This window comes from Myotis brandtii, unplaced genomic scaffold (genome assembly GCF_000412655.1).
Source record: "Myotis brandtii unplaced genomic scaffold, ASM41265v1 scaffold342, whole genome shotgun sequence".
Taxonomy (NCBI): Eukaryota; Metazoa; Chordata; class Mammalia; order Chiroptera; family Vespertilionidae; genus Myotis; species Myotis brandtii.
In genome coordinates, this window is record NW_005363166.1 from 452,102 (window position 1) to 477,964 (window position 25,863).

Genomic DNA, 25,863 nt, shown 5'->3' on the forward strand with positions numbered 1-25,863 from the left:
AGATGAGTGAGTAGGTGAATGAGTGAGTGGTTGAATGGTTGGAGGTGCAGGAGGTGGTGGGATGGAGGGATGGATAGAAGTTGGGGGAATGTATGGATGTTTGGGTAGAAGGAGAAATGGATATGAAAACATGATGAGCTGGCAGAGGTATGTTTGAATGAATAGTGAGTTGGGGCCTTAATATATAGTTTGTTGAGTCAAAAGGCTGATGAATGGATGGGAGGGTGGGTAGGTGATGGAGGTTAGTGGATAGATGACCAGTTAGATGTGTTGTTGATGGATGGATGGATGGTAGTTGCTATGGTGGTTGAAGTTTGGTATGGATAATTGGATGACTGAGTGGATGGATGGATGGATGGATGATTGGATGATTGGAAAGAGGGAAAATTAGACAGCTAGGTGGGGGCATGCGTGGATGGGTGGATGCGTGGATAGTGGACTGAGAGATTCCTGCCTTTTAGGTTTTTTGCTCAGCAGGTAGAGGACTGTCTCATTGTGAACCTTTTTGAATTGTGCTTCCTGTTACTTTGTCTTGGGTAACTTTCCAGAGGCTTCACTTCTGTAGTGAAAGCGAAGGCTGAGGGCGGTTCACTCTGGGCCCTGCTGTCAGCATTCCCTCCAGCCCCTTTCTGGTCTGGGCAGGTCACTTACTGTCTGAGCCTCATTTTCCCTGTCTGTTTCTGCTGCCACCCGAGGGTGTGGGCAGGAGCCTTTCCATAGGTTGAATAATGGGCATTCTATGCACATGTGTGGGCTTCTCATTGTCTTCCTCTTCCAGCCTGACCTCTCTGAGCCTGTTTTCTCTTCTGTAAAATAGGGATGATAATCCTCTTCTTACAGTGGTGTTTGGTTAAGAGCCCAGCTCCTTATAATTGAAACCCTGTCCAGTGATTTCTCTAGATCTGTGACTTTGCCTCAGTTTTCTCATCTGTAAAATAGGGTGAACAGCTACCCCAGAGTCTTCGTGAAGAATGAATGTATTAAGTATGCCTGGCACATAGAAAGTGTGCAAAATAAGGGGTAGCTGCTCTTACTGCCACTGTTAACGTACCTCTGCACACGTTGAGTTCCTATTCAGCGCCATCCCATAGCACCTGGTACATAGTAGGTGCTTCAACCACAGGCCCCTTCCCCTCGGCCCTTTCCTCCCTATTCTGGGGCTTGGTCCTTGTCCTTAGAGGTCTTAGTTTCCCTCTTTCACCATCTAGCGGTGGCTGGGTCAGCTTGTTTGCTCATTTGATATTTGATGCCTGTCCACTGGGTTAGGTGTATTTGTGTCTGTTTCATGTCCTTCTGTCCCTCCATCCGTGTCCCCATCTCCTTCCTCCTTGCTTCCTGCCTGTTCTCACTGGGGCCATCCTGAGAGCCTTTCTTTGGCAGTGCCAAGGCCATTGCCAGCTTCCACCCCCGCCTTCCCTGCTGCCGGCCTGGGCTGTCTGGAACAGGAACTTTTCCCAGAAAACACCATGTTTCTTCAGGCCTCTGACCTGCTCCCAGCTTTGGCTGAGTTTGCTGAGTTAGCTTCAGCTACCCCCGTGCGGGCCCATCCTTCATGGTGAGGCCGTACCTGTCCGAGTGAGAGCAGCTGGTCCTGATCTTGCTTGACTCCCAGGGGGCCTTCTCCGGCTGCCCTCTGGCCGCCACGAGCTCTTGGAAGGCCATTTCCTTCCCAGTTCTGTGAGTGAGCCGGGCTGGTGGACGGAGAAGGCACATCTGTCTCCCGAGAGGACCTGGCAGGTGGCCAGGTTCCTGCCTCGGGATCGGGAGCCAGAGGACTGGGCTGTGAGAGGTCCCAGAGGGACTGGGCAGTGGTGGATGGAACAACTGGCCCGACTGTGATGTGGTCACAGGAAATGCCTGACGTAGCTAGGTGTCTGCCGACTGTTTTGTCTTTGCCTGGGTCACGCAGGGCACCGCCCGTCCGGGACGTGGGTCAGGGAAGGTCTCTGACTCAGTGTTTCTGGTCTAATTCAAAAGTAGAGGCTCTTTGGATGTCAGAGTGGAAGGGCATGTTTTAAAGCCTACCTCCCCATTCTTCAGAGGGAAACAGAGTCAGAAGAGCTAAGTCTCATATCTCAACTCTCTGCCTAGCATCTTAGAGAAGGCAGCAGCAGGTAGTGGTTAAGGACCCAGAGGCCTGCCACTTACCCGCTGTGACCTTGGGTAAGTTATATCAGCTCTTTGTGCCTCTGTTTTCCTGTCTGTTAAATGGGGATAAAAGTCTCATAGGATTGTTTTTATTGATTAAGTCAAATAAGACATGTAAAGTGGTTAGAATAGGCCGGGCACATGTCTGTAAAGTAGAAGAAATGTAAATCTTTACCTTCACTTGGTGTCTCCCACACAGCTCACAAATTAAGCCGTGTCTAAAACAAGACACTTTATCTTCATCACAACTCCTGCTCCCAGCCTTTTCCTCCTCTGGTTTCCTCCTTCCCAGTCAGTGGCACCACCACTTACCCAGGAGCTCAGAATCTTAGGTGTCCTTGATTCTGATCCACTTCATCCCCACACCCACTTCATCAGTAAGTCCTTTGCATTCTGGCCAGAACCTCGGTGTAATTCCCACAAAAATTCCAGGAGGGAGGTTGTGTGTGTGTGTGTATGTAAACGATTGTAAAATTTACATGGAAACACAAAAGCGGACGGTTTTGGAGAAGGACCAAGCTGGAGGACATGTATTACTGACACCAGGCTACTGTAAAGCTGCAGTAATCCAGATGTGGTCTTGGGCCCAGGCTGGGTGGCTCAGTTGGTTGGAGCACTTTGTAAAAGTTAATTGAGCCATATACTACTTTGGGCATTTTTTTCCTGTATGGATATTACTTTAAGAAAAAGTTTATAAAAATATGTGTATACACACACACACACACACACACACACACACACACACACAGATATGTGCACACAAACCATCTTCTATTCTGGTTCTTCCTGATTTCCATTGGCCCATCCCTAGTCCTTATCCACAGGCAACCAGAGGGAGTCCTTTAAAACTTAAATGAGATCATGTTACTCTGGTCGGACCCTTCCTGGCTCTCATCTCAGGCCACAGGAGAAGCCCATGTCACCACTGCCCACAGGGGCCTGCAGGGTCTGGCCCGTGTGGCCACTCTGACCCCGTTCCCCACACTCCCCTCACCCACCCAGCTCTAGCCATACCGGCCTCCTCGCTGGTTCTTGCAACATGGCAGGCCATGGCGCCTGTGTCCTCTGGAATGTGCCTCCCCAGATACCCTCCCAGTTTCCTCCCTCACCTTCCCAAGGCCTTTGGTCCAGTGCCACCTCTTCAGTGAGGCCTTCCCTGGCCCTCTTCCCCGCCCCAGTTAATCACAGCCTCACCCTCCCTATCCATCCTGTTGTTTTATTATTATTTTTTACAACCTTTCTTATTTTTAAAACTTTGAATGTTTTATTTTAATTAAAAACACAAACATCACATTTGTTAAACATTCTTTTCACATAGTGCCAAGGCCTCTTCTTGGAGGTTAAGGATCCTCTTCACACAAAAGCAACTCACCTTTATCCCGTCTTTCTGAAACATTCAACTTAATTTTCAGAGAGAGAATTCTCTCTCCACAGGCCTGTGTCCTCAGCTTATGTAATATTTAGTTTACCCGCTTACAGTGGCAGGTGCACATCAGGCAAATTGGCTTGGGAACAAACACAGCTGACTCTCGGTGAGCATCGCCCACCTGGTGGAGACCACAAAGTGGCCTTCGAGCTCGGAGGGCTCGGTCTCTGCTTTATTTTAACCTCAACGTTGAGCACTTCTGACACAACGAGAGTGTGACTTCTTAGCCTCTGTCGGTGCCCCTCCTGGTATTGGAAGATTGAGTTCTCAGAGACATTGCTTTGTTCACTCCTGCAGCCCCAGCACCTAGAAGATTGTGCCTGGCACCCAGGAGGTGTTCTCTTAGTGCTTGTTGAATGTGTGGGTGCATGACTGCCCTAGGTTGGTATTCTCCCACAGGAAGTGCTGGTCAGATGTTTTTTGAGTGACTAGATGGGCGAGCCGTAGAATTCACCTGAGTGAATGCATGAATGGTGGGTAGGTGGATGCAGATGATGGATGGATGGACTGCCTGCTCTCTTCCACTCTGGTCTTATTTCAGGAAGTTCCTGTTTGTTAGACACTTTGAGAGCTTCGACCCATTTTCTGGCCAAGAAGAATGGGTTTCTATTGCTTCTTGTTAGTTTCTCGTCGAAGTCGACTTTTAGCTGAAAAGTAGCTCTGTGAGGCCAGGAAGGCTAGCAGCCCATTTCCCAGATGAGGAAACTGTGGGTAGGAGTGGGGAAGTCACACAACCACCAGCCGAAAGCCCATGCTCCTGGCCGGGGGCAGCACTCCTCCCGTTCCTGTGCCTCTCCCTGTGCCTGCTCCTTCTCCCTCCGCTCTGTTGAAGACACTGGCGCTCCCCTGAGGTGGGGCATGGGGCATGTTGACTTCCCACTGTCTTTCAGGGTCACCGGGAGCAAGAAATCCACCAAGAGGACCAAATCCATCAACGGCTCCCTCTACATCTTCAGGGGCCGAATCAACACTGAAGTCATGGAGGTGGAGAACGTGGAAGACGGGACAGGTAGGCCCCAAGCCCAAGCCCTGCCTGAGCCCAGTCCCTCCTGCTCCATGACCCACTCTCTGTCTCAGTTCGTTTTTAAACATTTATTTGAACCGGAACCTACCTACACAAAATGCCTAAAACTCGTGCACATGAAATGAATACCTGGGTAGTCACCATTCAAGTTAACAAGTAAACACTGCCTGCCCCCTGGAAGCCCCTTCCCCCTCACAGTACCTCTTTCCCCTCAGAAGTAACCACTTCTAAATTCTGTGATGGTCATTTTCTTGCTTTTTAAAAATATTTTTACCTCCTAAGTATTACTAAATATTTTAATCACAATTTCTCTGTTTAAAATCTTACTTAAATGGTTATATTATAGCCCAGGCTGGTGTGTACAGTGGTTAGAGCACCAGCCCACATACCTAAGGGTTTTGGGCTCCATTCCCGGTCAAGGACATGTACCTGGGTTGCAGGTTTAATCCCCGGCCCTGGTCAGGGCACCTGTGGGAGGCAACCAATCGATGTGTCTCTTTCACATCCATGTTTCTCTCTCTCTCTCTCTCTCTCTCTCTCTCCTTCTCCCTTCCCTCTAATCCCTCCCTCCCTTCCACTCTCTCTAAAAACCAATGGAAAAAATAACCTTGGGTGAGGATTAACAACAAAATAGTATATTATATATATATTTAATGATGTTATATATTTCTGTATATATATATATATACTTATATTTAATTTTTAATTTAAGTTTTGATCCATTGGATTTTTAAAATTGAATTTATTGGCGTAACACTGGTTAACAAAATTGTACATGTTTCAGGTGCACAATTCCACAACACATCACCTGTACACTGTATTGTCATTAACACCATACAATCTTTTGCATCTTGCTTTTTTCTCTCAACCCCATGTTGGTGAGATCCATCCATGTTTCTGCATGTAGCTCTCTCTAGCTTGTTGGTTTCCATTGCTGTGTAATATTCCATTGCATGAATAGTCCAGTTTACCCATCCCTTTGATGATGGACATTTAGGTTGTTTCCGCTGTTGACTATTATGGACGGTGGTGCTGTGAGCGTTCTCGTGTAAACCTCTTGGTGTATGTGCCCTGAAGCTTGTCTAGGGCAGGGGTTCTTAACTGGCTTTGAGCCACAGACCCCTTTGGCAGTCTCCTGAACCCTGTGGCCCCCTCCGCTGATTCAGGGCACAGGCAGTCCCTGAAGCAACTTCCCTGGATAACACCAGCCTGTTTTCACAGGGGTTTGCCAATCCCCACCCAGCAAGCAGCACGTGAGGGCCCACGACTCGGTGTTATCTGGCTTGTACCAGGGATCCGAGTAGCCCAAGGCCAGAATGAAATGGGCAGGGAGGCAAGGATGCATTCCTGGGCTCTGGGTTGGCGTCTCCCTTTGAGTCACCTGCATTTGTGCCTGGACTGCAAGATCTTGAAGCCCCTGTCATTGAGGGCCTGCAGATCTTCCCTGCCTGCCAGAGAATAGCCAGGAGAAGGAGTGAGAATTAGAAGGCTGGAAAGTTCAGTTCTCAAATCCTGATCCTGCCCGTGCCCCTGGCACCGCAGGGCCTGTCCTGTCAACTCACTCACAAGCGTGTGGTCGGGAATGTTCAGAGTTGTGTGGCCGAGTCTGCTCACCCACCTTTGCCTCCTGCCTTTGCCAGCGGATTATCACAGCCATGGCTACACTGTCACCAATGGCTGGAAGATCCACAACACGGCCAAGAACAAGTGGTTTGTCTGCATGGCCAAGACGGCGGAGGAGAAGCAGAAGTGGCTGGATGCCATCATCCGAGAGCGGGAGCAACGTGAGAGTGAGTTCTCTGGAGAGTGGTGGCTCTGGGGGGCTTCCCCGAGGCGAGTCACTTCTGCAGAGTGAGGGCTGTGCCTAGGGCAGGGGCATGGAGGTCAGAGCTACTAGAAGCAGGACTCGGAAGGGGCAGGGAGCTCGGGGACTGTGTTGCACCTTGGTGGTATCTCAGATCACCCGAGGTCGTCTGGTAGATGGTGAAACTGAGGAAGGGACTTGCCCAAGGTCATGTCATCCTTGGATTTGTGACACCCTTCACCCTTGGCGTTTGGTGGCAAAGATGCTGTCCGCATGCCTTTCCTCCTCCACGGTTCTCTAACCTTCTCCTGGGGTTGTGTTAGAGAGTCACCGAGTCTGCGTTGGGGAGGAGGGTCCTTGAGAGTTGCCTATTGCTGTGGTCATGCATCTCTGGGCCCACGCACCTCTGAGGCAGCTCCCACAGGAAGTGCGGGGCTGGGTGTGGTAGTTGGGTGAGGTTGGGGTGGGTAGTGGACTGTTGTGCAGTCACTACCAGGCTTGGAAAAGCGAGACTTGGTGTGTTTGGGGCAAGTTACTTCAGCTGCTGGACCTCAGTGATGTCGCCTGAGACGTGGGGATAGCAGATCCTGCTTGGCAGTTTGACATGTGATCCTAAAATCTATCCTGACCTCCCACATGTGCTATAGACATCTCACACTTGCCATGTCTAATAAGAGCCCTTCATCTCCATCAGATCTTCTGCCCAAACCTGCTCATCCCATCAACTTCCCTAGCTCAGTAAGTGGCCTCTCCATTCTCTCACGAGCTCAATTCTTGGTGTCATCTTTGATTTCATCCTGCTCCCCAAATTCAGTAGATCAGATCCTTTTAATTCTGCCTTTCACATATATACCAGATCCATCTGCGTCTCTCCTGTCCCTACAAAGCACAAGTCACTGTCACCTCTCAAGCATATAGGTCCAACATGACTAGATCCATTCATTATATTTTTTTTCCTAAAGAAGCTAGACATCTGAATTTTAAGGTGGTATTTCTTGATTTTAAATATTGCATCAAAATTTCTTAAAATGGCATTAGGCTAAATAAGCTACTGAAGTTGGCCCCCGGTTGTGACACCTGAAACTGATCAGGGCTGGGTGTGTGGTCAGGACTAGGGCAGAGTTCAGGGGTGTGGCCTGGCCTGGGTGTGGCGAATCAGGATCTTTGTGGTCAGAATCGAAGGTTGTGGTTAGTGCAGAGCATATGTGATCACGAGTGGGGTGTGGCTTAAGAGCGCCTTGGTTGTTAGAAATGGGGTATTGTCAAAACCCTGACCTTTCAAGGGTGGGGTTCATTGCTGTAGTCAGCAGTATAGATCTGGAGCAAAACTTTCTGACTCTAAATTCTGCTTCTACCACTTCTAGTTGGGTAATCTCATACAGAGAGCTTAATTTCTCTGGGCCTCAGTTTCTTCATCTGTGAAATAGGGATAATGGTACTTGCTTGTAGGTTTCCTGAGGACCAAGTGGCATATAGTAGATGCTTATAGTGTTTCCTGTGATTGTTTGTCATTTCTATCATTGTCAGGAGCAGACAGGGTCCAAGTAGAAAATGCGGGTGGTGGTGGTAGTGGCGGGGGAAGCAGTGATCTGGGTCAGGGTCCTGTGTGTGTTGTATTTTCTAGAGAAATGGCCAAATAGCCATACCTGGCTGGAAGGAAGATCTCAGCAGGCTTTCCAATAACCTCTAAATTTGAAAACCTATCCTTAGGTTGAAGGCTTGCATAAGCTTAACTGCTACTTGCTCTGGGATTTTTTTTGACTGGGCCTCAGTTTTGCCATCTGCAAAATGGGGGTTTTTAGCCATCCTCTCTTACCAAGTTCTTTAGAGGAGCCGAGGACAGAGGCCGCAATGCAGTGAGTGCTCTATAGATGGCCACTGGCTGTGGCAGTAGTGGGGGCAGCTGGGGATAGCTTTCAGGAGCAGCAGGCCAGCCCCTCCACTCCTCAGTGCTGGTGCTGTCCCTGGTGCTGACCGTGCCTCCTCTGCAGGCCTGAAGCTGGGCATGGAGCGGGACGCCTATGTCATGATTGCGGAGAAGGGAGAGAAGCTTTACCACATGATGATGAACAAGAAGGTGAACCTGATCAAGGACCGCCGGAGAAAGCTGAGCACCGTCCCCAAGTGCTTCCTCGGCAAGTGAGTGGCCCGACCTTGGCCTCTGATGGGTCCCTGGGTCTCAGCTGGAGGCTGGAGATGGTCTGTCCACTGTACCCACCTGGTTTTTCCCAGTCCTGCCCCTCCCCACAGGAGCCCTCCTGGGCAGAGCTACCAAAGCACCCTGAATCCTTGTGCTTTGGAGGTCAAGAAGGATAGTGGGCCCCCATATCAGGTCTTTCAAGTATTTTTAACCATAACTCACTGCAAAACAAGTTTCCTGTTATGACCTGGTACACACATCCATGTCATATATGAATGAAGAGTCACAAAACTTACTGTGTTCGATGTACTCTGAGAGTATCTGCTCTGTATTTCTATTCTATTTCTTTCTATCCTGTCTTGTCCTATCCTACCTGATCCTATCCTACCCTTTCTGTTCTGTTAAAGTCATTTCAAAAATAATCCTGAGCGAGACCTGTGAAATCGATTTCACAAACAACTAGTGGGTTGCCCACCATGGATTGAAAAGTGCTGTTCTAGCATCAGGAAAGAGAAGCCATGATAGTTGTTTCAAGCACAGAGGTATTTGACACAGGGAATTGATGACGAAGGCGATGGAAGGTCTGGGAGAGCAAATGTAGGCTCTGTATCAGTCTGCTGGGGCTGCCATGACACAATGCCGCAGACCGGGCAGCTTAAACAACAAATTTATTTTCTCACAGTGCTGGAGGCTGGAAGCCCGAGAACAAGGTGTCCGCAGGGTTGGTGTCTGGGGAGGCCTCCCTTCCTGAGTTACATATGAGAGAGGAGGAGGGGGAGGGTTCTGTAAGCTTTTCAGTACTTGGGGCCTCTCATTTCTCTGTTTGGGAAATACATTATTTACTACTAATAAAACGTTTTCCCCCGGCCCACATTTTATAACCAAGCAGCAAAGGGGTCAGAGCACAGGTGTGACCAGATTGGATCTTTTATTTGTTTTTTTATTACTTTTTTATTGTTGACACTATTACAGATGTCCCCATTTCCCCCCACCTTTGCCCACCTCCATCCAGGCCCCCCTCCCCTGCCCCCGGCCTTCACCACACTGTTGTCTGTGTCTGTGAGTTACGCAATATGTTCTTTGGCTAATCTCTTCTCCTTCTTTCATCCAGTCTCCCCTGCCTCCATCCCCTTTGACCTCTGTCACTGTCCCATGTATCCCTGCATCTGGTTCTATTTTGTCAGTTTATTTTGTTTTGTCAGTTTATTTTGTTCATAAGCGATGTCTTATGGTATTTGTCTTTCTCCGATTGGATTATTTCATAATTGGATTATTTAATAATCTCCAGGTCCATCCATGCTGTCACAAAGGAGAAGAGTTCCTTCTTTTTTACAGCCAAATAGTATTCCATTGTGTAAATGAGGGGTGGGGAACCTTTTTTCTGTCAAGGGCCATTTCGATATTTATAACATCATTTGCAGGCCATACAAAATTATCAACTTAAAAATTAGCCTGCTATATGTGGTCAAACATTGATTTAACTCACCCCTAATGCCTTGGCAGGGTCAGACCAAATAATTTCTCGGGCCTTATATGGCCCGCAGGCTGGACGTCCCCTACCCCTGGTGTAAATGCACCACAGCTTTTTTATTCACTCATCAGCTGGTGGGCACTTGGCTATTTCCAGATCTTGGCTCTTGTGAATAACGCTGCTTTGAACATAGGGGTGCAGATAGTCTTTCTGATTGGTGCTTTGGGATTCTTAGGATATATTCTGAGACGTCTGACTTTGGATTGGATCTTAAACCCAGGTTTTATTCACCTGGGGTGGGGGCATTCACCTGGGGGTTGGGAGAGGTAGAAGAAATGGTCAGGCTCTTTTCAGACCTACTGTGTGCGAAACACAGTGGTCAGCACTCTGGAGAGGGCAGAGGAATGCCGAGGGCAACCTCATGAACCTGTGGCCCAAATGGGGGGAGAAGTTTGCCTGTGAGCAGGGACTTGACTTAGAATTTATTCACTTATATCTCACCTGCTTCCCAAAAGCTTTTGAAGAGTAAAAGCCACTGTGTTATTATTTTAATGCCACAGACCAGGAGAGAGGTGACTTGGATGAGGGCAGTCAGAGCAGAGAGGGGAGAAAATGGTTGCATTCTGGTCATGTAGAAGGTGACCACATTTGCTGATGGGGTGAGAGCAAAGATAGTTAAGGACTGACAGGAAAGTTGGAGTTGCTTGCTTAGAGGGGAAGGAGATGAAGGGAGGCGCAGGTTTCAGCGGGTGGGAGTAGAGCTCAGAGGCTGTTTGGACGGTTGCACTGAGACTAGTAGACACCTGGATGGAGATGTTGACTTGTTAGTTGGATATAGAATCTTGACTTGGGAAGAAAAGTCTGGGTTGGAGACCTGCATGCAGGAGATGTGGGCATTTAGATGGAGCCAGAGACGGAATGAAATCTGAAGAAGAGGTGGAGAGGCAGGGACTGGGTTTGGGGGACTGATGGCCTTTCGGGGAAGGACCAGCAGAGGAGTCGGGGAGGGGCAGGGAGAGAAGAGGGGGGCACTCAGGGCGAGTGTGGTGCTCGGAAGCCGGGCGAATAAAGATGCTGAGACAGCCCTAACCGGTTTGGCTCAGTGGATGGAGTGTTGGCCTGCGGACTGAAGGGTCCCCGGTTCGATTCTGGTCAAGAGCATGTACCTTGGTTGCGGGCACATTCCTGGTGGGGGGCGTGCAGGAGGCAGCTGATCAATGTTTTTCTCTCATGGATGTTTCTAACTCTCTATCCTTCTCCCTTCTTCTCTGTAAAAAAAATCAATGAAATATATTTTTTAAAAAAGATGCAGAGACAGTGGGAAACAGAAGCTTAGGTTTGGACATGGTAGGTTGAAATGCCTGGTACACATTCAGTATTGATGTTGGATGGGCTGTCAGAGACAGAGTGTGGAGCTGGGTATGGTCATGGGCCAAGGATTGTGGTTGGCAGGGCAGCAGGCAGGAGATTTGGGGGGTGGCTGGGCCCCTGAGGGGTGACCAGGATGCCCTGGATTTGGGCCGCCCTTTTGCCCTCAAGGGTCAGCCACCCCAGCTAAGCTCCCTGGGTGGAGAGGAGATGGGGTGCCAGACCTGCAGGCTGTGGGAAGTGGGGAAGGGACAGCCTGGCTGTTCTCCATCAGCTAATCCCTAATCCCTGGGCAGAAAGGATGTTTTTCTCTCCGGAGGGACCTTCCTCCTCCCTCATCCCCCAGGGTCAGAGGACTCCCCACCTCCTGCCAGACCCCTCCGAGAGCATAGTCCACCGGATGGGATAACCTGTCTGTGATTAGAGCTTCAGCGCAGTGTTCTGTCTCCTCAGGAAGGATTAAGGAGATTTCTTTTACTGCCCATTGGAAACGGGGCCAGAATTGAAGCTCGTTGTGTAATCACTGGGTCCTAAGGACCTGTTGTCCTGCAGGAGACTGCTCGGTAAAGCTCCTCTCCCCGACGGCTTTGCTCTGCACCCAGCCCGGAGCTGTGATCTCCTCCTTCCCTGCTGGGGCTCAGCTCCCCAGCCTTCTCCCTCAGGAGTACCCTGGCCCCTCAGGTGGAAGGAACCAGCAGCCACAGGGGCATCGTTATTGAGCCTTTCTCTGCTCCGGGAGCTGGGATGTGGCCATGCCTTTAACCCTCATACATCACGGTGAGGCAGGTTACTGCCATTATCCCTATTTTAAGGGCGAGGAAACAGGCACAGAGAGGGAAAAGGTCCTGCCCAAGGTCACAGGTGGGGAGCTGGGATGTGAATCCAGGACTTTCTCCCACAGCATTCTGCTGCATTGATCCATTTTTATCTCTATTCAGCACATTTCATTTTACTTGATAGTTGCTTTCTCTCCATTTGTCTCTACCACTAGACAGGGAACTCCATGAATACAAAAAGTGTCTGATTTATCTTTATAACCTTCAAGGGTTGGGCTTTGAGTCAGACTTGGACTCAAGTCCTGGAGCTCCCACTCCAGGACTTTGGGCAAGTTTCTTAACTTCTCCGAGTCCAGTAAATGATTGATTAATGAGCGAGAATAAATTATGCCTGATAAGATTGTTGGAGAATACAGTGAGAAGATGTGAGTGACATGCTGAGCACAGTGCTGGCAAGAGTGATAGAAATGTGTATTGGGCTTAAGGAGTGGCCTGTTTTTTATTTTATTTCTTTATTGATTAAGGTATTACATGTGTCCTTACCCCCACATTGCTCCCCACCCCCCACTCAAGCCCTCATCCCCCTGGTGTCTGTGTCCATTGGTTAGGCTTATATGCATGCATACAAGTCCTTTGGCTGGTCTCTCCCCCTTACCCCCACCCTCCCCTACCTTCCCTCAGGTTTGATGGTCTGATCGATGCTGGAATGGCCTGTTTTTGCCAAACTCAGAGACAAAACTCACAGATAGCACATGACAAAAACCAAGGAATAAAATCTGTATGTTACTCTGGAAGCATCATGGGAGGATCATGGCATTTGTCCTCTGGGGTCCCCAGATTAGTTGGGGAGACAGAATCTATTATTCATTCATTCATGCGATTCATTCAGTGTTTACTATGTACCAGCTGTGGACAGGACAGACGAGATCTCTGACCTCATGGCAATAACCAGCCAATCGGGGAATCAGCAAGTAGACAATAGACAAATACAAATAAAAACAAAGAAGGGAATTTCAGAGTTGAAGATGCTGTAAGGAGGTGAGTAGGTTGGTATAAGGAGGCAAGGGAATGGATGCTATTTCAACAGCTTGGTCAGGAATAGCCTCTTGGGGGAGGTGACCTTTTAACCAAGGTCTACAGAACAAGCAAGAGCCAGCCGTGAAAATATCGGGCGGGAACAGCAGGTACAGAAGCTCCGAGGTGGAATGAGCCTCAAGTAAGCAATTGAGGAACAGCAAGGAGGTCAGTGTGGCTGAAGGGAGTGAGTGGGAGAGGCGGGGAGACAATGGCCCAGGGGTTGATGGGCCAGATCAGGCAGATAAGGGGTAAGAGGTTCAGCCTTTATTCTCAGTGCTCCGAAAAGCCATGGAAAGAGTCTAAGTGGAAGAGGAAGATGAGGGTGAACCTTCATGCAGGCCCTGAATGAGGACACTTGACGAGCCGTGTGAGCCCAGGGAACAAGGTGTGATGTTCTGTCTGGCAGGGGCAGTCAGGGAAGGCTTCCTGGAAGGAGAAGGCCTTTGGTTTTACCCTTGACAGAGGTCAGATGTCAGATGTCATTCGGTTATTCGTGTCTGCCGGAAGGGAAGCTCTCAGGTGGAAGAGGCGTTGCTGTCTCATCCACCTGTGTGCGCAGGTGTGGGGTATGAGCATGTAGTAGCTGGTCAATAATGATTTGTCGAGCATTGCTGCAGGCATCTTCAGGAAGCATCTTAGGCAGTGGGGTTTACTAGAAATCCCCCAGTTCCTACCCTCATGGAGCTCCAGGCCATGGAAGAGATGGGCAAGAGATTATTGAATAGGTGGTGAGTGGTACATTGGACCTCAGCTAGGGCACTTTCCTAGAAGAGACACATCTGTGCATCCCCTGTGGCCAGCATTGGGCTTGGCTCCTAGTAGGCGGAATACATGTTCACTGGGTGAATGATTCTGGGGACTAGGAAGGAAGGAGGGATGAAAGCTGGACACGCATTAACTTTCAGCTAGCCCTCCATTCCCTGAATTTCAAACTTGCCACCAACTAGACCAACCTTCTCTCCGTGTCCCCAGATCACTGCACCGAGTTAGGTCCTTCTGGAAGACTGGATCTTGCTGCTCTTTGCAGCTCCCAGCAGCCGGCATATTGCTGTTTTCCTAACCTGAACTCACTCAGGGCCTTTGTGTATGCTGATCCCTCATCCTAGAACACCCTTCCCTGCACCCAGTGGTGGTAAATGGTGCCCTACGGACCCAGCACAGTTCACAGCTGTGTTTTCTGTAGGCCACATGGTGCTTTCAGGAAAACTTGGACTTGATATCTACATTTACCAGTTGGGAGATTTCACAGGAAATGCAGGATTTCCGGCTTTTCTTGAAAAGCCATCGGATGTCTTAGTCTTCCCAGGCAGCCATAGTCAGCCCCTCTCAGGAGTGGCTCCCGTCTTCAGCAATGAATTTTATCTGGTTTTGCACACTGGATCCCAACTTAAGGTTTTGTATGATTAGAAAGTTTACCTGTTAAATCCAGAAAGCCCCTGAGTGAACCACTTGCCAGATGGACCCTGTTAAAGCCAGAGAGGGACAGTGGCTTGCTCAAATTTGCCCAGTTGTCCTCTAAAACGGAGCAAGACTCGGCTTAGAGCAGAAACATGGTCACAGTTGCTGTCCTCTGGTGTGTCTTCTCCTGTCCTAGCATCTGCTGTGGGGTACTTCCTGTCCTACCCCCAATGCTGGCCACAGGGCTGGGGTCAGTGCCAGAGGCGGCCCCCAATGGGACAGCGAGTGGGCAGCCGGACGCGAGCCCCCAGCTTCCGAGAGTGGGCACGCAACATCTGTTCACTTCTCTTGGCTGTGGGCAACTTTCTCCCTGTCTCTGAGTTTTGGGACTTAGAGAATGGAACTGGGGATGGGCAGGACCCTGAGCAGTCTCGTTCCCACCTGGGGGCCTGTTCTACCAGATAGATCCATTTCTTCTGTGCTCCCCCACCCTGGGCCTGCACCCGGGGCTCTCTGAATGCCTCAGCACACACCACTACCTACACACAACGCAGGTCTTTGCTCAGCAAACCCTGGAAAGCTAAAAATAGCCCTGCCCCCCTCTGGCCCTGTAATTGGAGGCGGGACAGCTGGTTTCGATAAGCAGGAGAGCTCTGTGCTCTGGCCAGCTGCCACCTGCTTTCATTGAACACAGATTGCTAGGCGGAAACAGCTCGTTCCCGGCTCTCCCCTTTCCTGCTGACTTCAAGGGGGTTGAGCTCTGAGTGCACTGCCAAGAGCCGGGAGCTGGGGTCTGACTGAGCCTCTACTGCACGGTGTAGTCACATTGGATTTGCCTGCTTTCCTGTGGCCGATGAGCACTGCTTTCTCCCTGAGTCCTCCTCCTGCTCCCAGAACACTCCTCCTTGCTCGATGGTTCATTCCTTCCTCTGGTCAATAAACGATTATTGAGCCCTCATGTGCTTTTTTGACCCTCTTCTGGGTTCAGGGGGTGGAGCCATGCATAAGAGGGCATGGAGATTACATTCCGGTTGGGGGAGATGGCTGATAAACACATACATAAATCTGCAAATAGTGCAACTTCAGACAGTTACAAGTATTAAAAAGGAAGCAAAACCACGAGATGGGATGGACTGTGTGGGGTTAAGGGACTGCTCTTGATGAGGTGGTCAGGGAAGGCTTCTCTGAGGAGCTGATATTTGAGCTGAGACCTGAATGATGAAAAGGAGGGGCTACCTGACGAGCTGGGAAAAGTGTTTCCTGGAAGAGGGAACAGCAAATGCAAAGTCCCCGAGGCAGGCAGGAATCTGACATTTTTTAAAGAAGGTGGGCATGGCTAGAGCATAATAAGTGAAAGACGGAGGGAATGGGCCCGTGAGGATGGGGCGTTTCTGCAGGGCCTAGATTTCACGTGGGCAGACTTTGCTTTCTTCTGAGAGTAATGGGGAAGCCCGTTGGAGGATTTAAGTAGGAGGCTGACATGACTTAATCACTATTAACTCTCCTGACTCTCCAGTTACCTTTCTGGACCCGTATTTCTTCCTGCTTGTTTGGTTTTTCATTCCTCCTGTTCATCCACCCATCCATCTAGCCATCTATCATCCATTCCCCACCCATCTACCCAATTATCTCTCTACTCATCACCTACCCATCTACTCATGTTCCCCTCCACCCACCTGCTCACCAGGCTTTTCAGCCGTCTGTTACTCATTTGTCTGTGAAGTCATCCATTTATCCATTCACTTTCCCTTCATTTACCTACCCACTCCTGTGTCCATCTATCCATCCTCCCATCCTTTCACTCTCCCATTTATCCATCCACTCAGCCATCCATCCAGCCAGCCTGAGGCAGGGCCCGGGGTCTGCTTATACCCACCTCTCTGCCATTGGTCATGGGGAGAATCACCAGGCCTCAGCACAACCCCCAGGGCTGTGGCCCCCTAAGCTTTGCTTCCCTGAGGGAAGTTTAGCTGTCCTTCCCAGGAGGGGTGAGGCCAAGCCTGCTTAGTGCTGGTCCCCGAGGGCCAGGGCTGGGGACGTCCTCTCAACCACATCTTATGTTCCCGGCAGTGAGTTTGTGGCCTGGCTCCTGGAAATTGGTGAAATCAGCAAAACGGAAGAAGGAGTCAACTTGGGCCAAGCCTTGTTGGAGAATGGCATTATCCACCATGGTGAGTGGGGGCCGGGCCTGGTGGGCCAAGGGGTAGGAACAGGTCAGACCCCTACAGTGCTGTTTCCACGGACTCAGAGGCCATTTCTATACGTCTCTGCAGCCACCCTGTTCCCTGGCACCGTGGGGTCCAGGAATGTGGATGCCTATATAAAACTGCTCGCTCCCCTAGGGTAGCAGCAATGTGAGGACACCTCGAAAAGATGGGGGCAGAGGAGTAGGATGTTCTATCCGCTTAAGTTTATTGAGTGCCTGTTTGGGGCCAGGCACTGTCCACATAGCGGTGAACGGGACAGATGAAAACTCTTGTCCTCTTGGGGCCAAGCTTCTAGTTGTGGGGAGAAGACAGTAGACAAGATAAGTAAAAGTAAGTGTATACAGGTAGTGGTAAGTGCTAGGGAGGGAGAGAAAGCAGGGAGTGGGGTTCATTTTGAATAGGCGAGTTGGGAAGGCCTCACTGAGAAGGTGAGGATGGAGCCAACACCCGAGAGAGGGAGGGAGCCAGGTGGGCTTTGGGGTTCTAGGCAGAGAGAACAGCCAGTGCAAAGTCCTCAGGACAGAAGGGTAAGTGGTTGTTCGGGGAACAAAAATGATGCCAGGGTGGCTTCTGCGGAGTGGGCAGGGGGAGTGTTAGATGATGTCAGAGGGCACAGGCCACGGGGAGTGTTCAGGGGATGAGGTCCAGGAACTAATAGGGGATTGTAGAGTCTTTGGCTTTACTCTGAGTGACGTGAAGCCACTGCTGAGTTTTGAGTGGAGGAAAGACCCGCCTAGACTCAGACTTTAACAGGATGCTTTTGGCTGCCATACGGAGAGTGGACTGTGTGCCAAGGGTAGCAGTAGGGCGTCCAGCACCCAGCAGCTGTGGTATTCCAGGAGGGAGATGGAGGTGGCTTGGACGTAGTGGAGTGCAGAGTCAGATTCTGAATGTTTTGAAGGGAGAGCCTACAAGGTTTGCTAATGGATCCAAAGTGGGGAGAGAGAGAGAGAGAGAGAGAGAGAGAGAGAGAAAGAGGAAGGGCTGCTCAAGGCCGTTGTGTAGAGATGGTTCCATAAATGCTGACAGTGTGGTCTCAGACCCAGCACACGTGGTCCCCACCCAAGCTTTGGTGATCTAGCTCCAAGGAGATGCTGGGCCCGTTGCGTCCCAACACAGGCTGGCTCGGGGATTTCTGGGCCTCTCATGACCCAAAGTGCAGGTCCCAGCAAGGCCCCGCACGTAGCATGGGCAGGAGGCTCGATGAAATCTTGCTTGGCACAGAGCCTGGCCAAGTGGAGGGTGGTGATGGTGGGCTTGGGGCCGAGGGGGCCTGCTCCGTTTCACTGCCCCCTGGGTCCCTCTAGTCTCTGACAAGCACCAGTTCAAGAACGAGCAGGTGATGTACCGCTTCCGCTACGACGATGGCACGTACAAGGCCCGGAGTGAGCTGGAGGACATCATGTCCAAGGTAGGGACCCTGTCACCCTGACTCATCAGCCTGAACCCCTCAGTTACCGCAGAGCAGGCCTGTGTCCCACTGGCCTCTCCTCCCCCTCCCTCTCCCCGCCCCCCACACCTGTTCTTTGTGGGGAGCCACCTCTCCCAGCAGCCTGGATTTGGAACCCCTGATCCCAGACTCCCCCTTTTTTCTTTCAGGGTGTGAGGCTTTACTGCCGTCTTCACAGCCTCTATACCCCTGTTATCAAGTAAGTTACTCTCTCCAAACTTCAGTTTCACCTTCACTGACAACTTCACTGAGCCCCAGTCTTCTCCATCAGTTGGGGCTAATAATGACACCTCCCTGTAGGTTTGTTACTAGGGTTAAGTGAGTGTTTTGGGAAACAGTGCAGCATGGTGGTGAGTTTACCTTTAAAGACAGGAATGTTCACAACAAAACAGAAATGGAAAGAATGAATGAGAGTTTTCCTCATCACTCAGAGGACACCAGCTTTCTATAGTCACGGTGCTGTTGACCTTGGGGCTGGGTAATTCTTTATTTGAGAGCCGTTCCAGGCATCCCTGGTTCCTACCTGCTAGATGCCAGTAACCCCTCTGCCTCCCGCCCGGTCACAATGGCCAAAAGTGTCTCCAGACACAGCCAGGTGTTTCTTGGGGGGCAAAGTCGCCCCTGGAGAGAGGAGGCTCAGAGCCATCTGCTCCTGCCCCCTCACGCGGTCGGTGAGAAGGGGGTCTTGCACTGAGAGTGAGGTGTGGGATCCGGGCCCAGTGCTATCCCCAGCCCCTCCCTCTGTCCCCAGGCCCAGAGAGCCTGGCACCCTTGGGTCCAGAGGACTAGGGCAGGAAAACGGCGTCTGCTCCCGCCTCTGTCCCCTCATGTGCTCAGGATGCGCTCCCTCCTCTTCACAGAGACCGGGATTACCACCTGAAGACGTACAAGTCCGTGCTGCCCGGGAGCAAGCTGGTGGATTGGCTGCTGGCTCAGGTGAGGACCGTGACCACTGTCGCGCTCTGCCCGGGACTGAGAGGCTAACGGGATGTAGTCCTTCAAGGGCTCTTTATTTTTTAATTTTTTTTCACTTGTGGTAGAATACACGTAACACTTGCCATCCTACCTGTTCAGGGATTTTAGGTGCATTCACACTGCCTTGCAGCCCTCCCCGGCAGCCCTCTCCAGAGCTCTTTTCATCTTGCAGAACTGAAACTCTGAACCCATTGAACACTCACCCCCATCCCTCCCGCCCCAGCCCCTGGCAACCACCCTTCTACTTTCTCTCTATGAATCTGAATGCTCTAGGCACCCTATCTACTAGTATGTGGAATCATACAGCAGTTGTCTTTCTGTGTCTGGCTTATTTCACTCAGCATAAAGTCTCAAGGTTCATCCATTCTGCTGCTGCATGCGCCAGAATTTGCTTTCTCTTTAAGACTGAATAACATTCCATTGTACAGATAGACCACATTTTATTTATCAATTCTTCAGTCAGTGGACACTTGGGTTGCTGCCACCTTAAGGCTTTCAGGTTTAAATTGGGACGGGTTGGTCTCATCCTGGCACCGCTCTGGAGCCTCCCATGTGGAACTTGCCAAGTTACTGCCTTCACATACGTTCCCGGGGGCAGGGGCTGGGCGAGGCTTGGCAAGTCTGTGGGTCAATTTTGCGGCAACTTCCCAAAGGTGTTTGTTCCATGGACACTCCTGTCTGCCTGTCTCTTGTCCTTTATGGCTCCCGTTCACAGGGCACTTCCTCTGCACCAGGCACTGCCTGGGCTCTGAGCATGCTCTCACTGAGTCCTCCAACCCATTTACAGCTGGGAGAGCGGCGGCCCAGAGAGGCCATGTGCCTGGTCTGGGGCACACAGCCTCGGAGCAGCAAAGTTACGGGGACTCGGACAGGCCTGCCTCACCCACTTGTGCCTCAGTTCTGCAAACTTTTCAGGGAGCCTGCAAGAACGTTCATTCGTAATCTGTAAAAAAGAACGCATTGGCTCCAAAGATGAGGAGACGACGGCAAAATCAAAGTGGATAAATGTTTAAACATTTCCAGCTTTATGTCAACCTTCATTTAGCATTCATGAAAACCCCATTCCGTTCAGAAACACTGTGCTGGCTGGATTTTCTCATGTCACACAAATTCCTGATGGCTGCCTAAAAATCACAGCAAATCTGTAAAGTAATGGTTTTCTTGGCGTCAAACACCTTCAGAAGCAAGTTTAGAAGATTCCTTTAAAATATGGTACAAACCACAAAAACATATTTAATGTAGGATGTGGGTGCATTTTAATCTGTTTGCGCTGATGTAGGACCCAAGGTCTGGAATGTCTGGATTTAAAGTCAGATTTGCACATTTGGGAACCAGAGAACATCTAACCATTGTGCTACACCATCCTTAGGATCCCATGAAGCCAGCCCAGAGCATGTTTTACTTACAGCCAGGCTGACCTGGGTTCAAGTCCCACCTCTGCCACTTCCTAGCTGAATGATCTTGGACAAGCTACTTAGCTTCTCTGTGCCTCAGTTTCCACACCTGTAAAATGAAGTTAAAAAAAACCGTAGCTTCTCCGTTAGGTTATTTTGAGGATTCCATGAGTGGATCATTTAAAGTGCTTCAAAGGGCCCCTGGCTCCGGAATTCACTGTCTTTACCTCTCTGCTTGGTTGTTTTTGGGCTGTGCTACCTGCGCTCCAGGGCACCCCAGACTGTGGTCATCAACTGGAGGGCTGGGGTCAGTGGGCTGGGGCGGGACAGAGCTGGGACAGGCCGGGAGCCAGGGGTGGGAGGGCACAAATCTGCCAGCTCCTGTGCTGGCTCAGCAGAAATGTGCCTGAGTGCCCTCCTCACTGACCCCCACCGTCAGGCAGATGGCGTGTGCTGACCATGGCAGGATTTTCAGTACAGGGGCCCCGGGCCAGGGTGGGAGCAGACAAAGGGCCAGGCTGGCGGCTCGAGGCAGCGGCTGAGGAAACGGGGTAACCAGGGGCAGGACAGGAGCCTTGGCTGCAGCCCTGGGTAGCTAACCTCTTGGAGCCTCAGTTTCCCTACCTGTAGCATAGTGTTTGAGGGAGGGTCCAGCTCTGAAAGGATCCCATTTTCACAGTGTAACCTCAATTCTGCATTTATCAAAGGGGGTTAATAAGAGTGATTGCTTCTGGGTTACCATCAAGACCAAGTGAGCCTGACCGGCATGCCCCAGTGGTTGAGCATCGCCCTATGAACCAGGAGGTCACAGTTCGATTCCTGGTCAGGGCGCATGCCTGGGTTGTGGGCTGGATCCCCAGTAGGGGATGTGCATTCTCATCATGGATGTTTCTATCCCTCTCTCTGTTCCTCCCTCTGAAATCATAAAGACATATTAAGAGTGAGATGGTGCAGTGCCCGGCCTGTGGTAGGTGGTGAGAGGCACCCTTGGGCATTGTGATGGGTTTCAGAATTCATGGGCAAAGGGGCCCCCTGGGGCCCTCTGTAAGTTCCCCCACGGTGTTCCCTCTCCAACCCTGCTTTGCCTCTGCTCCCTCCATTCTGAGCTATTTCTCCCTGCGGAGAAGTAACTGGGCACGAATCGCTAACATTTATCAAGTGCTCGCTACACGCCAGGCATTAGGCCAAGAGTCTCACGTGCAACATGTCCTTTAGTCCTCACAGGCTCTGAGTGGACACGATGATTGCTCCCATTTCAGAGACACGGAAACCAAGGCAGATAGAGGTGACTTCAGGGTCCGTGTCCAAGCTGGGTTTCCCATTCTTTCATCCAGTTCATTCCTCAGACATTTTTCGTGGCCCACCAATTGCTCGATACTGTGCTCCAGGGCAGGGCTGTGGGGTGAACGTGGCAGGCGCTAATGCTGCCCACCGGAGCTCACATTCTAGTGGGAGACAGACCTTAAACCAAATTTGTTTATTAGGAGATTGTGCAGTGCCTGGCATGCGGTAGGCAGTGAGAGGAACCCAGGGGCAGGGAGCATGGGGCTGATCCCCCCCCCGAGAGCGGTGCCCTGTAGGGACGAGTGACTTTCAGGCTGTGACAAGTGCAGCACAGATGTGACTAAGGGGACGAGAGAGCAGCGCTGGATGAGTATTTGTCCAGGGGATGTGGTGGACGGGGTGGGGGACTTCTTTCGGGGAGTGAGGGAAAGGCCTACTCCGAGGAGGTGACATAGGGACTGAGACCTGAAAAGCCAGGCAGGGCATTCCAGGGGGAGGAAGGAGCTAGTGCAAAGGCCTGACTGAGGTGGGGTCACGTGAAGTGTGTGGGAGGAGCAGCAAGGAGGCCAGTGTGGCTGGAGCGTCCAGCTTTGGGGATGAGGGGGCAAGCCGGGGAGAGGATGGGGATGTGTTGTGGTGTGTGTGCCTGTTCCTTTCTCCAGGGAGGGAAATGGGGACTTGTGGTCTCCCCATGGCTGATGGGATGTGGGGTGGGGGCTTAGTTTTCAGGTGATGGATGCATCTGGGATCAATGGATTTCCCTCTTAACCCGAGAATCCCACAGCCGTTCCAACTTAGGAGCCTCCCTGTGGGTCACTCCAGGAGCCTTCGGGGAGCAGGGGAGCAGGGCTGGGCTGGGAGCCCAGACTGTGTGCCTCAGAAAGCCAGGTGGGCTCCAGACGGCTGCCCAGGCCCCCAGGCTGCAGAGCTGGGCCCTGGCTGTGTCTCCCCGGCTGGCCCCTCGCAGTTGGGGGGTGGCTGCTCCGGATTCCGCCTCTCTCATGGATGGCGGCCTCCCTCCCGTAGCGGGACTCTGAGCTTGCCAGCCCTGCAGCCACGGGCCCGGGGTCCCACAGGAGAGATCCATCTTCTGTAGGCAGCCGGGTCAGCCAAGGCGGCAACATACCGAGGCCTGGTTCCCCCAGGCCCTCTGCTCTGTGTCTGCGCCCCAGTCCTGGCAGACGGAGCTCTGCAGCTCTGGCCCTCACTTCTCCTGTCGCCGGGAACTTCCCTCCCTGGCCCCTCCGATGCTCAGGGAGGCTGGGACAGTCCAGGCCTCTGGCGCGTCTGCATCTGGCGAGTGCCTCTCGGAACTTCTCGCTTTGGGAGTTATTTTATTTTTTTGGTTTTTCTTCATCCTTTTTTTAAAAAATTAAATGTATTGGTGTGACAGTGGTTAATACGATCATATAGGTTTCAGGAGTGGGTTTCTATGTGATAAGCTGTGTATATTGCACCGTGTGCTCACCACCCAACGTCAGATCTTCTCTAGCCACCATGTATTAGGACCCCCCACCCCGGGCGTTGTTTAAATGAGAGGTTGTCTGAACATAGTTGAAGCTCATTGACTTGGCTGCAAGCTCCTGCATGACTTGGCCCCTGTGCACAACACCTTCAGTTAGTCAACACGTATTTATTGAGCACCTACTGTATGCCAGGCCCTTGGGATGCGGCCGGGAACACAGGCCTGCTCGCTCACCCTCTCTCTGCCAGCCGCCCCAAGCTTCATCCCACTGCTAGACCTTTCTTGTTGTTTCCTCTGCCTGTCAGCTCTCCCCGCACCCGCAGGTCCCCTCCCCCTCCTCATGCACACACACAGCTCACACACTGTGCCTGAACGTGCGGAGATTATTTGGGTTGCCAGAAGCAGATTCTGGCTAACTTCAGGAATGAAAACAGGGGAGGTGGTGTGTTGGAAGGTCATGGCGCACCCGCAGAGTCAGGCGAGACCCAGGAGCCTTAGAAAGAACTGGCATCGGGGAACTCCCGTCTTCTCGGGCGGGCGCGGAGCTGAGGGGCACCGTCTGCAGGACACTGCTCTCTGGGAGAATCAGCCCCACTTGTTCCTGATCCTGGGGTTCCTCCGCTCAGTCATGTTCCTGGGGCACGGAGCATCGCACGGCCTTACATGGATCATGTGCCCCAACCTGGCCCTGGGGGCGGTGGCAACCCTTGAGGGACTGTCCCACCGAGATGACATTCTACGTGGGAGAGTTGGCCCCCAAAGGTGAGCCCAGCACACTGGCCACACCTGGTCGTTCTTCAGTGTTGGGTTGAAAGTCACTTTCTCGGAGAAGCCCTGAGATGAGCCAGGTCCCCCTATTAAACTGTACCAGGGACAGAAAACCCAGTTACGCAGTGGCCTGAGCAGAAACTCATGCCACCCAATAGTCAGGCCACAGATCAAGAGCCTTCCATCTTCCACTCCGTCATCCTCAGCAGGTCTGCACCTTGGTCATGAGATCGCCCCACAACCCCTTGCGTCACTTCCTCGTGTGACTCCACCCCCGGCAGGGAGGGGCGGGCTGCTTTTCCCTTTTATCAGGGAGGAGGGGGTTATCCAGAATCGCCTGCAGGTTTCCCCAGATGTCTCATTGGCTAGAGCTAGGTCAGTTAGGAATTGAGCAGAGATCCTGCTACAGAGTCTGAAAGAAATTAGGGGTTTATTTTTCTGTATTATGAGAGAAAACCGGAGGTTGGTAGTTCAGAGCTGCTAGGGTAGCCTCATGATATCTTTGAAGACCACACTCCTACTGTGTTGTCCTTAGTGTGTTTCTGTCCTCAAGGTGTAGGATGACTGCAGAAGCTCCAGCCATCACATCTTTGTTCCAGGCAGAAGAAGAGAAAGGAGGGGCCAGGGACAAGGGGGTTTTGCCAGAGTTCCCTACCACCGATTTCTGTTTATGTCTCACTGACCACCTTTAACTGCAAGGGAGGCTGGCATTGCGTTTGTCTGGATCGATTCGTTGCCATCCACAACAGTGAGGGTTTCAGTCCTGCAGGCTTTGGAAAGGGTTGTTGCTAGGCAGCCAACAGTGTCTGCTACTTAAAACCTCCATTTCTCTTTTGTGGTGTTTATCACACACTACTCGGTGTGTTTATGGCAAATACAATAAAATAAGACTCTTGTTTGGGGTTTATTAATAACAATCACACACATATTTTGGGGGGTACCTCAGTCAATAAAACAGACACAATTCCCTGTCCAAGCTAGGGGTGGGGGGGCTTTTCTCCAGCCTCACACAGCCCCTTGGGTGCCAGTCCACCTAACCCCCCCTCCCCCTTTGTTCTATTCCAGGGCGATTGCCAGACGCGGGAGGAAGCAGTGGCGCTTGGCGTGGGCCTGTGTAACAACGGCTTCATGCACCACGGTAATCACCCCTTCCCCTCTGCCCAGCCTCCGTCTGTCCTGCTGCATTTCACAGGGCGGGGAAACTGAGGCCGGAGAGAGCATGGCTGGGACCCAGGCGGTGGCGCGGAGGGATGGGACTCTGGAAGGCTGCCTGGCCGTTCCTCCTCCTGGCTTCCGCTTTGTGCTGTAGCTCAGAGGCCAGCAAACTCTATGCAAAGGGCCAGACAGTAAATAGTCCAGGCGTTTCAGGCCACACGGCCTCTGTCCCAGCTCAGCTCTGCCATTGCAGCTGAAAGAAGCTACAGGCGACGTGTAAACAAATGGGCGCAGCTGGCTGCCAGGGAAACTTCGCTGTGGCCGCAGTTTTCTTGGTCATGAGATGCATATCCTTTGCCTCTTCATCTGTGAGTTTCCCAGCTTTCTCTGGTTGATGTGTTGGAGGGTTTTTTGCATAGTCTAGATCAGCGGTTCTCAACCTGTGGGTCGCGACCCCTTTGGCGGTCGAACGACCCTTTCACAGGGGTCGCCTAAGACCATCCTGCATATCAGATATTTACATGACGATTCAT

General features: G+C 51.4%; 1 protein-coding gene across 1 annotated transcript in view; it reads left to right on the forward strand.

Moving 5' to 3' along the window:
- The window catches only part of PREX1 (phosphatidylinositol-3,4,5-trisphosphate-dependent Rac exchange factor 1), a 126,608-nt gene that overhangs the window by 62,620 nt on the left and 38,125 nt on the right, over positions 1–25,863 (forward strand). The window contains exons 8-15 of the mRNA XM_014543913.1: positions 4,465–4,583; positions 6,239–6,388; positions 8,394–8,541; positions 16,703–16,803; positions 18,147–18,250; positions 18,439–18,488; positions 19,150–19,225; positions 25,241–25,313. Of these exons, the coding sequence (XP_014399399.1) occupies positions 4,465–4,583; positions 6,239–6,388; positions 8,394–8,541; positions 16,703–16,803; positions 18,147–18,250; positions 18,439–18,488; positions 19,150–19,225; positions 25,241–25,313 (821 nt within the window). The remainder of the gene's footprint in view (positions 1–4,464; positions 4,584–6,238; positions 6,389–8,393; positions 8,542–16,702; positions 16,804–18,146; positions 18,251–18,438; positions 18,489–19,149; positions 19,226–25,240; positions 25,314–25,863) is intronic.